Below are 12131 nucleotides of genomic sequence, written 5' to 3' on the forward strand. Positions count from 1 at the left end.
TCCCAATTTAATTTGAATTTTTAACTTTTGGAAGCTTCACATTTTAGGTGGCAAGTTAAATACTTAGCATTTCTTAGATTGGTAATATGTTTACATTTTTAAGGATATATTTCAAATAAAATACAAGACTTATTCAATTAATAGAATTAAATCTATCCTCTAGATTTTTCATGAGACAAACTCAGATTAATATTTTAGTATTTTGTCATTTTAAAATACCTATACATTTAATACATTTTATTATTTAATTCAGCAAACTCCAAAGTTTTAAGTTACCAAAGACTTTGGAAAATATGTTTAGTCATATATAATTACCACTGAAAAAGATTTACCATATACTTATCATTTTAGTTATGTATATTATGCCTTAACAACTTTGAGATTTTAAAGCCAATTATTATTATCCAAGGCATTTTCTTTGGCAAATTCTGTAACAGAGATAACTTACTGACTCTCAGTGGCTTTAATGTTAAAGTATTATTTTATTTTTCTTTATAAAAACAGGAGTGCCTCTCCCCGCCCCCCCGTACCCCCTGCCCCACCTGTGAGGCAACCTTGGAATGAGGTCTATTACTATTCAAGAACTGTCCTTTATCATGGAAACATTAATTTTGTTGCCCAAACACATCCTGTATGTTTTCCTTGTGTCATTTTTGCCATCTTTTAAATAAAAACAATCTTGGGCTTATTCCATAGCATCCTTGTAGAGATAAGGCTTAGGCCAAGATTCTTGTTCATGGTGCCAGAATGTCGCAACCTTTTGAGGCAGGGGTTCAGGATCCGAAGGAGGGGCTGATGCACAAATGAAAATACTATACAATAAATATGAATTTAGAAGGCATGGGGGGCCAGGTGGACACCTCTCTCTTGGTGAGGCACACTGAAACCTGGCCTTACCTGATTTTTATTCAGTTTTAGATAAACAACTTGTCCTCAGTAAAGCATGGCAAACAGGTAGTAGACAGATTGTTTGTAAGGTCAATAAAGATCAGTAAAGATCCGTGAGGTTCACTAAACATTTACTTTGAGACTATTAGGTCAGGAAATTGCTTTGAGCAACCATATCTCAATACAGAACAGTCAATGCTGAGCATCAGCCTCCTAATGCCCAAGGTCCTTCAGCCTTCTGTGTTCCTTGGTGCATTCTATGACAGTGTTTGGAAAGTGGTGACTTCCCGCAAATCATGATATATCTTGATGGGGGCTCTTTGGATTCTTGTTTGGAAGTCTTTGCTCTTCTTGGATTTTTGTGTTCTTTTCCTTCACCAGGTTTGTAAAGTTTTCAGTCATTATTTTTTTCAAATAGGTTCTCCATCTCTTGCTCTCTTTTCTCATTCTGTCACTCCTATGATGTGCTTGTTGTTATGCTTCATGTTGTCCCGAATGTCCCTAGACTATCCTGATTTTTAAAAAGTTATTTTTTCTTTTTGTTCTTCAGACTGGGTGTTGTCTGCTACCTTGTTTTCAAAATCACTAATTGGATCCTATGTTTCATCTAGCTTGCTGTTGATTCCTTCTAGTGTGTTCTTCATTTTAGATATTGTATTCTTCACCTCTGACTGGTTCTCTTTTATGGATTTTATGTGCTTTTTATATTTACTTTCTCTTTGTTTAAATTCTCATGAATTTCATCCATCCTTCTTTTTAATTTCCTTGAACATCCTTAAACAATTTTTGAGCTCTATATTTGGTAGCTTGCTTGCCTACATTTTATTTTGTTTATTTTGTGCCGGAAGCCAGTCCATCCTTGCTGCTTGACACAGTCGCTGCAGGAAAGAAACATCTGCAATATGTTTCAAGGGACCTGGCATATATAGCATACTGTTCTTAATATGTTTGCTCCCCTTAGTATTGTGTGTTTTAACCAAGGTCACCTCTCCAAGAAAGGTTGTTTCCCCAGGTAGGGATTTTTCCCTGAAGTCAGGGAGAGGATAAAACTCCTTAACTAAGTGCCAGGCGGGTAGTTAATCACTTTAACTACAAACAATCACGCTTAAGCTACATAAACCTTACTCCCTGGAATGGAGATAAGAAACGCCCTAACCTTTGCAATAGAAATTGACAGGATTAAAATCAACTGGTATAAATACGGATGTAACAAGACAATAAACAGCAGAACTTTGCTGGAGATCCAGACCAGAACTTGGCTGGAGATCCTGGCTAGAGATCCTGGCTAGGCTGCTGATCAACTGAACGCTGTCTCCATGTCATTCCTTCTTCCCCGACTCCGTCTACACCTTTGGGGACCCCTGGACCTGCTGGGGTTGGACCCCAGCAATTTTGGGGCACTTTATACTATTCTTTTATTTGGAGAATATTTCTTTGTCTTCCTATTTTTGGCTGCTTCTCTATATTTGCTTCTGTGTATTAGGTAGATATGCTGTGTCTCCAGTCTTGGTATGTTGTCTTTATGTAGTAGGTGTCTGTGGGCCTCAGTGGCACAGTCCCCTGGAATGTCCCTTGTGTGGGTTATGTGAATATATTTATCTTGACTCTGTTATAGATTTATCTTGATTTCTGCTGGCCTATGCATGGATGAGGATTGAGTGTCATAAAGTCCTCAGGGTGACGCCAGCAATATTTATTAGTCCCAAACAGACCAAAATTTAGCCATGTGAAGGGAGGGCTTTGCACAGAAATGGGGTGTTGATTGGACATGCGAGGGAAATATGACCCTCACCCAAGAGCCACACAACTTTGTCTTTCCCAGAGTTTGCACATATCTGCTCAAGAGTCTTCCAAACAATTTTGCACTGTGGGCTCAGGCTGGCCAGAGCCACCTAACAATATTTCTCAGTACAAGCCTAGCAGGGAGGGGCCACTGGGAGTCAGGAGAGTGAAGCTAGTGTTTACCTTATGGTGAGACAGTGCTGCTGTGGTATACAGACTGGATTGCTGCTGCTCTGGCAGGTAAGTGGGGGGAAAATGGTCCCACCCTAGAACCATTCAACTCAGTCTTTGATACCCTCTGCATTCACCTTCAAGAGCCTTTCAAAAAAGTCTATACAATGGGCTCAGGCAGCAGACTCCCCCACAGTGCATGATCGTGACTAGGCAGAGCAACAGGGAGTCCGGAGTTCCTCCAGGCAGATGCAATATGTAGCGGAGTGCTTGACACAGAAAATGTGGTGCTGTGGGCAGTGTGTCAGAGGGACTCAGCGCAGGGACCCTGGCAACTGTCCCTTCAGCTCTGTCACCAGAGCCACACAACCCAGTCTCTCTTTGCACAATCTTAGTCCACTCTGAGGTATGTTCCCTCTGATGGAGTTCAGGGAAAGTGAGTGCAAAGCAGATTTTGTGTGTTGGCCCTTATAGAGGGCACCTGGGTTTCTAGCAGACTCCTGTTCCTCTGTGACGAGCAGAATCTCCACTGATTTTCACAGCCAGATGTTATGAATGCTCCTCTTTCTGGCTCCAGTGCTCCAGACTTGGGAGCCCAGAACGGGCTCGAGGCCCCACACTACTTACGGGGGACCTCTGCTGCTGAGATGTCCCTCAAGATTCTCAGCCACCCCTTAAAATCTGTATGAAATTATTGTCACATTTGTTTGTCAGTTAATACAATAAATGTTCATGTTCTATTCCAGTACTTATGACAGTTTGGGGACTCTATGGCAAAAGACATACTAACTTTATTTCTTTTTTCCTCCTTTAAAATGGTTGGACAGCCCTAGCTGGTTTGGCTCAGTGGATAGAGCAGTGATGGCGAACCTTTTGAGCTTAGTGTGTCAGCATTTTTAAAAACCCTAACTTAACTCTGGTGCCGTGTCACATATAGAAATTTTTTGATATTGGCAACCATAGTAAAACAAAGACTTATATTTTTGATATTTATTTTATATATTTAAATGCCATTTAACAAAGAAAAATCAACCAAAAAAATGCGTTCGCATGTCATCTCTGACATGCGTGTCACAGGTTCACCATCACTGGGATAGAGTGTCAGCCTGCGGACTGAAGGGTCCCGGGTTCAATTCCGGTCAAGGGCATGAACCTTGGTTGTGGGCACATCCCCAGTAGGTGGTGTGTAGGAGGCAGCGTGCAGGAGGCAGCTGATCGATGTTTCTCTCTCATCGATGTTTCTAACTCTCTATCCCACTCCCTTCCTCTCTTAAAAAATCAGTAAAATGTATTTTAAAAAAAATAAAATGATTGGACAAAGAAACATAATGATAACTAGTGGCCCGATACACAAAATTCGTGCATGGGGGGAGGGGTGCCCCTCAGCCCAACCTGCACCCTCTCCAATTTGGGACCCCTTGGATAATGTACTACTGCCAGTTTAGGCCCGATCCCTGCAGAATCAGCCCTAAACCGGCAGTCGGACATCCCTCTCGCAATCTGGGACCACTGGCTCCTAACCACACACCTGCCTGCTTGCCTGATCGCCCCTAACCACTCTGTCTGCCGGGCTGTTCACCCCCAACTGCCCTCCTGCTGGCCTTCTTGTCCTTAACTGTCCCCCCCGCTGGCCTGCTTGCCCCCAACTGCCCCCCTTCCATTCTATTCTCCTCCAACTGCCCCCCTCGCTGTCCTGATCTCCCCTAACTCCTCCCCCTGCTGTCCTGATCACCGCCAACAGCCCTCCACCCCTGGCCTGATCACCCTGTCTCTGCCTCGGCCCCGCCACCATGGCTTTGTCCAGAAGGACATCGAGAAGGTCTCCCAAAAGGTCTTCTGGTCTAAAGAGCATATTACACTTTTATTAGTATAGACTAGAGGCCTGGTGCACAAAACTTTGTGCACTCGGGGATGAGGCCCCTCAGCCCATCCTGTGCCCTCTCACAGTCTGGGACCCCTCGGGGGATGACCATCTGCTGGCTAAGGCCTGCTCCCCAGGGGATTGGGCCTAAGCTGGCAATCAGACATTCCTCTGGCAGCCCGGCAGCCCTCGGGGGATGTCCACTTGCCAGCGGGGAGCAGACCTAAGCTGCAGTCGGACATCCTTAGTGCTGCTGAGGAGGCGGGAGAGGCTCCCAGCACCACCGCTGTACTGGCAGCAATCAGCCTGGCTTATGGCTGAGCAGAGTTCCTCCATGTGGGAGCTTACTGACCACCAGAGGACAGCTCCTGCATTGAGCGTCTGCCCCCTGGTGGTTAGTGTGTGTCATAGTGACCAGTCATTCCCAGTCTTTCTGCTGTTAGGGTCAATTTGCATATTACCCTTTTACTATATAGGATAGAGGCCTGGTGCACGGGTGGGGGCCGGCTGGTTTGCCCTGAAGTGTGTCCTGGATCAGGGTGGGGGTCCCGCTTGGGTGCCTGGCCAGCCTGGGTGAGGGGCTGATGGCTGTTTTCAGGCTGCTCGCACCCCCTTTAGGGTGGGGGTCCCCACTGGGGTGCCTGGCCAGCCTGGATGAGAGGCTGATGGCTGTTTTCAGGCTACCTGCACCCCCTTCAAGATGGGGGTTCCCCCTAGGATACCTGGCCAACCTGGATGAGGGGCTGAGGGCTGTTTTCAGTCTGGCCAAGCCTGAAACTGAAGCTCCCAGTCTCTTCTTTTTTTTCTTTTTTTTTATTCTGGGATTAATTTACCTTCTGTAATTGAAACTTTGTTGAGGCTCCAGCTCCGAGGCAGGCTGGCTGAAAGCAGGTACCTGGAATTTGTTTAGCTTCTATAATTGCAACAACGTTGCATCTGAAGCTCAGAGCTGGGCCGTGGCAGGCGGGGAACCTTCACTTCCTCCATCTCCAGGGCAACCAAGCCTCATGTTCGCTTCAGCTGCGTGGCTGCCGGCCACCATCTTGGTTGGCAGTTAATTTGTATATCACCCTGATTAGCCAATGGGAAGTGTAGCGGAGGTATGGTTAATTACCATGTTAGTCTATTATTAGATAGGATGTTATCCCAATAAGTTTAATAAAAATTTTCTGAAGATTATGATAACACTGGAAGTGAACCACTAATTAATTTTGTTTTAATCATCACTATTGGTGTACCCTGTAGGTGTAAAATTTGGTTTCCACACTGTCAGCATTTCTTAGGGGCCAGACTTCAGAAATGTCATAGATAGTTCTGAGGTCTTTGGCCTTGCTCTGAAGTTACTGGCTGCCCAAGTTATCACTCAAGGTGGTGAATTTTTCTACATTGTCTTGGTCTTTTTCTGGATCATTTTTATTCAGTTCCTCATTTGGCCTGTGATCATGGCCACATATTGTTGGCTTTATAGCGTTTGTAGGTTTTCTTGAAGGGGTAGGAATTTTTGGAAAGGCTCCTTTCCTTGAACTCCCTTAAAGACATCTTTGTACCCCCATGGCTCTCTTTAGTGCCTGGAAGGACAACAGAGTGAGCACAAAAATACATTGGTTTGTGAGGAAATGGCTGGGATGAAAGGGAAAAAAGTCTTCATGAGAAAAATTATGGGGTGAGGATGGAATCTGCCAGGCAAGACCAGGAAGTCTTGGAGATATGCCACTAAAGAAGAGGAGGAGAAGTTTGGGTGTGGTCCTTTCATCCTGGACACTAGACCTGGGTTAACAGGGCTTCTTCTTCTTTTACCTTCTTTTGGTGAATGAGGTTGGTTGTTACATAACTGTGCTAGGAGTTTTTAGTTACCTGGTCATCTTCACCATGTCAAAATTTCCCAGGGCCCTACCCCAGGCCTCTTGAACATATGCTTTTCTCTAGGACAATAAGGGGCCACACCCCCTAGGCTTTAATTAATCAGAAATCCTCTCCTCCAGCTAATGCTAGCTCTGGGAGAGAAACTTAGACATCCTAAAGCACCATTCTGACACTTCCATGGGGAGTGGTGAGGAGGCCAAGTTGTTTTGGTAAGAGAAAGGAGGCATTTCTTTAGCACTCGGAAGCCTTCTCAAACTTATTGACCCCATGTTCAATTCTGATGGGTCACATGGTAGGGAGATGATGCTTCCTCCAAACATTTCCCTAGGCCACCCATTTCAGTGGTTCATTGTTCTTTCTCATCCTTCACCATTAGCTAGTTTTCATAAAATTTACCTAAAATCTTTTCAAGGTAATGTGACTGTCTCTGTGGAGATGTGAATCATCCTGCTTCCCTAGTACAGGTTGCTCTTATGCACCTTGAAAACCATTCACTTCTTGGCTACTGCCAGAGAAATTTTCCATCTCATCCCCCTTTTTCCACTGTCCCTGTGGCTCTCCCCAGCTTTCTGTTTTCAAGGTTGAAATCATTGCCTTTAGGCTGTCTTTAATGAATAGAGTTGCTCAACTGGTTATCTTATCTTTGTTTACAATCTTGGGGTGATCATAGTAGGTATAGTATCTACATGTGAGGTTTAACAGTATAAGGTGAATGAGGCAGAAATTTAAATTCCCGAAGTTGGGCTTCCTGTTTGTATGTTGAAAACTTCACCTCCCCCTGCCCCACCTCCTCAGGGAACTCGGGTAGTCAGACCCTTGGTCTGAGGGTTGCAGACTCTGGTTGATTGAGGACAGGAGGCCCAGGCCCTGTCAAAGTATGGATCAGGAGCTGGGCTAAAGGACCCTATGGTATCCATCTCAGCCCCTCCCATGGAATTGCTGGGCTTGGTACCGAATGTGACATATACTGACTTCCTACAGCGGTCTCAGGGCAGTGAGGCCTTGATCTGAGGAGTTGGGCCTTGAGTCAACAGAGGGAGGATCCCAGGACCTTCCAGGGCTCAAGGTGAGGAACATGAGGGAAGAGGGAAGGAACCTGGACCCTAGAACAGAATCATCCCACCCAGGGCTGGATGACAACATCAGGCGATTTCTGCATCCAGCTCTCAGAGACTTATGGGCTTTGGTATAAGGAACGGGACCTCATATATGCAGAGGACCAGCCCAAGTCCTGCCAGAGTCAAGGTGAGGACCTTGAGGAAACACTAAGGGGACGCTGGAAGCCACAACAAAGGGATCCCAACCAAGGCCCTCCCCCGGTGTAAGCCTGGGAGTCCCCAGGGTGGGATGACGACAACAGGCAATTTCTGCATCTGGGTCTCAGAGACTCAGGAGCTTTGCTATAAGGAGTGAGACCTCAGATACGCAGAGGACTGGCCCAAGTCTTGCCAGAGTCAACATTAGGATGTAGCAATCCTGGATCACATAACAGAGGGGACATCACAGAAGCCCACCCTTGCTGTCAGCCCTGGGAGTCCCCAGAGCAGGATGACCACATGCAGTGTTTCCTGACTTCTACAAAGCAGTCTGAGAGATCCTGGGAACTTAGTATCAGGAAAAGGGCCTCTGGTCCACAGAGGGGAGAGCCCAGGTTCTGTTGGAGTCAACCGCTGAAGCAGTGGGTTGCCCAGGCCAGAGGTTAATGACCTCGTTGCACCCACCTGGCCCCTCCCCACCCAACCCCTGTCTGATGTTTAGTCAAGCCTCCGGTTGTTTTGGACTTTATGAACCTTGGCTCTTTATATATATACTACAGGCCCAGTGCACAAAAATTTGTGCACTCGGTGGGGGGCTCCCTCAGCCCGGCCTGTGCCCAATTCACAGTCCAGGACCCCTTGGGGGATGTCCACCTGTCGACTTAGGCCCACTCCCCAGGGGATCAGGTCTAAGCTTGCAGTCAGACATCCTTCTGGCATCCAGGGATTCTCGGGGAATGTCAGACTAAAGGCTTAGGCCCCCAAGGGACATTCTTAGTGCTGCCACGGAGGTGGGAAAGGCTCCTGCCACCACCTCGGCTCTGGCCAGCCATGAGCCAGCTTCTGGCTAAGTGGCACTCCCCATATGGAAGTGCACTAAACACCAGGGGGCAGCTCCTGCATTGAGCATCTGCCCCCTGGTGGCCAGTGCACATCATAGCAACTGGTCATTCAGCCATTCAGTCAATGTGCATATTAGCCTATTATTATTATTATATAGAATGTCCCTATTTCCCCCCTTTTGCCCCCTCTACCCAGCTCTTGCCCCCCACTTCTCTCTGGCCATCACCATACTGTTGTCTGTGTCCATGGGTTGTGCATATATTTTCTTTGGCTAATCCCTTCTTTAAATTCACTTCTTTAAATTTTTATTTTCAGATAAGTATTTATAACTGCACTATTATATATTTTCTATTATATCATTTAGAATTAAGATATTTTTTAATTGAACCCTTGTAAATTTTAGCACAATTTAATAAATTATGCTAGAAGCAATTAGGAGATTTTTCATGTAATGCAGATAAATTTCAATTAATATCTTATTAATTTTTAATATTTTAATTTGAAATAATCTCATACATGTAAAAAAAACTATAAAATACTACAGCATATTATATGTACCCTTCACCCAATTTCATAGGTTTTAATAATTTAAACATAACCATTATACAACTAAAAAATATGGAATATATTTTTCTTATAATCTCTTTAATGTTACTTAATTCATTTACATTGTTTTTGTTAATCTTCACCCAAGGATATTTTTCCATTGAATTTTAGAGAGAGTGAAAGGAAAGGGAGAGACACATTTATTGGTTGCCTCCTGCACATGCTTTGATAGAGACTGGGGATCAAGGCAGCAAATGAGGTACATGCCCTTGACTGGAATTGAACCTGGGACCCTTTAGTCCACAGGCTAATGCTCTATTCACTGAACAAAACAGGCTGCAGCTTAATTCATTTACTTTTAATCTATATGTGTCTTTATATTTAAAGTGGTTTTTGTTTTGATTCACCCTCATAATCTGTCTTGGCATCTGGGGATTCTGGGTCCAGCCTGCCTTGCCACCGGGGACCTGATCAGGTCCTGGGCGGCAAGGCGGGGCCGGCTCCTGGTCTTCTGAGGCAAGGCGGGGCTGGGCCTGCCCTGGATGGTGGCTCGTGCTGGTGGCTCATGTGCTGTCCTGCCCTGCCTACAGTATGCAAATTAGCCGCCATCTTTGTTGGTGGTTAATTTGCATATTGCATTGATTAGCCCATGGGAGGTGTAGCAAAAGTACGGTCAATTACCATGTTTGTCTATTATTAGATCGGATAGAATATCATTCACAGGGATGTTGCATAATGAAAATATAAAACTTTAAAACATATTTAATTATCTAAATTAGTATCTTTTAAAATACATTAAAAATTTTTAAAAAAACAAGATTTTTCAGAGATATTTCTTTATTATTCAGAGCAATTCAACTCTGCTGTGGTTTCTACATTTGAATTAACATAACCAATTCTCATCATTATATGACTAGGAAAAAAAAGACACTTTGATTTTTTTAAATTTCTTTTTATAATAAATAAAAATAATAATTTTATGTGGCATTAGTTTGAGATCTATTTATTTTACATACTTCTTAATAATAAGCCAAGATTATTAATCATTACCAGTCTTTATTTCAGATACATCTGACATTCTTGGTTGATGGGAGCAGTGGAGACAATGATAGCAAAGGCAATATTCAATGCAAATACTTGCCAGGAAAGTGGTTGAAGGATATACCTTTTGCACAACTTAATCTGCTTAATACTGTAATTCACGAAGCATGCTAAGAGTAAACAAATCTGTCTACTTAAGATCATATTTCTCATCATACCACACTTACCCAACCAAGGGTTATTTATGCTCAGGTTCCTAATGGAAAACGATTGCTTTTAAAGGTCCAGCTGTAAACTTCAGGTAAGAAATTTAAATCAGTATATAAGCTATATAAAAGCACTGTGTAATAAACATTTAGATGTATTTTATATTTTCTTCTAATAGCAATATCAACCATTACAAGGTTGTGGGTTAACTTTTGGGTTGTTTTATTACTTCCCTTTGAAAGTTTTTAGTTTTATTTTGAAATAATTTGGGGGCTTTTTCCTCCCAGGAGTTACACTTCATAATGACTGTATAAATATTGAGGGAAGTGTATTATAGAGGAATAAATTGAGAGTTTTTTTAAGTGTGAGTTCATTGGACCTTTTAAAAGTTGATCTATTTCCTCCCAGTGGAAAGGTAATTTGTTCCTTCATTAGGCACACATAACATAGGAAATAAGACGTATGCTAATGTACGGTGAAGGCAAAAATGATTCTTACAAGTCACAGTGGTCTTCAAAACAGCACAAGCATAAGAAGCAAGATGTCGTCCTTTCTGGGTATTTTCTTTCTTTAATATTGTGCAATAGATTATTTATATTTACATATTTCAACTTTATATATTTTAAATGTATATGTTGTATTTACAAATGAGTTTTATGCATAATCAAATTTATTTATTAAAAATAGGAAATTTAAAGCTTCTCAAGAAAATACTGCCAAGACTGGTTTGGCTCAGTGGATAGAGCATCGGCTTGCGGACTGAAAGGTCCCAGGTTCGATTCCGGTCAAGGGCATGTACCTGGGTTGTGGGCACATCCCCAGTAGGAGATGTGCAGGAGGCAGCTGATCAATGTTTCTCTCTTATTGATGTTTCTAACTCTCTATCTCTCTCCCTTCCTCTCTGTAAAAAATCAATAAAATATATTAAAAAAAAAAGAAAATACTATTGTAGCATCAATAACCTGTTGTGCCTTTTTGTACAAATAATTACAGCACATCTTTTACTATCATCTATGATAAAAACATTTGTATAGACTACTAGCTTCTTTTCAAATATATTCATTTTTCTTTGAACACACCTTATTTCACAAATATATATATCATAGTTTTAGGCAGCGCTAAGGATGTCTGACTGAGGACTTAGGCCCCCTCCCCAGGGGAGTCAGACATCCCCCGAGGGCTCCTGGACTGCGAGAGGGCACAGGCTGGGCTAAGGGACACCTCTCCCCCACCCAGTGTACTAATTTCATGCCCCGGGCAGCTAGTCATACTATAAAATGCCTAAGCAGTAACTGAGAAAAGCAAAGTGGCTTTTTCTCCAAAGTTGTTTTTCTCAAAGTCACAATTTCTGAGGTATTTTTAATCAAGTTTGTTTGTGTGACACACTGTACAACGTTTCCTTTGAACACACTGCTTATCACTCACGTCCAGATACTTCTGTTAAAAAACAAACTTTAACTATGTACATTTTACAGGTCTTACTGGCTTTATTCAGCAATTCATGATTCAGGCAATATCCCATCTAGCAGATAGAAAGGAACTCAGATAAGTATCAAATACCATACCTCTAACGAAGATTTGTGTTGTAGTTGATAACATGACATGATACACTCTAATGGTACTCATGATACACTGTCCTGGTGTGAATGCTGATAACTTGAAAAATAAAGGCC

General features: G+C 43.1%; 1 protein-coding gene across 1 annotated transcript in view; it reads left to right on the top strand.

Annotated features, from left to right (window-relative positions):
• Positions 1 to 2773: 2773 nt before the first annotated feature.
• Positions 2774 to 12131, top strand: part of LOC132218348 (UDP-glucuronosyltransferase 2A1) — a 58321-nt gene continuing 48963 nt past the window's right edge. Inside the window, exon 1 of the mRNA XM_059669492.1 lies at positions 2774 to 2910. Within this exon, the coding sequence (XP_059525475.1) occupies positions 2857 to 2910 (54 nt within the window). The 5' untranslated portion in view covers positions 2774 to 2856. The remainder of the gene's footprint in view (positions 2911 to 12131) is intronic.

Source organism: Myotis daubentonii, chromosome 1 (genome assembly GCF_963259705.1).
Source record: "Myotis daubentonii chromosome 1, mMyoDau2.1, whole genome shotgun sequence".
In the NCBI taxonomy this organism is placed as follows: Eukaryota; Metazoa; Chordata; class Mammalia; order Chiroptera; family Vespertilionidae; genus Myotis; species Myotis daubentonii.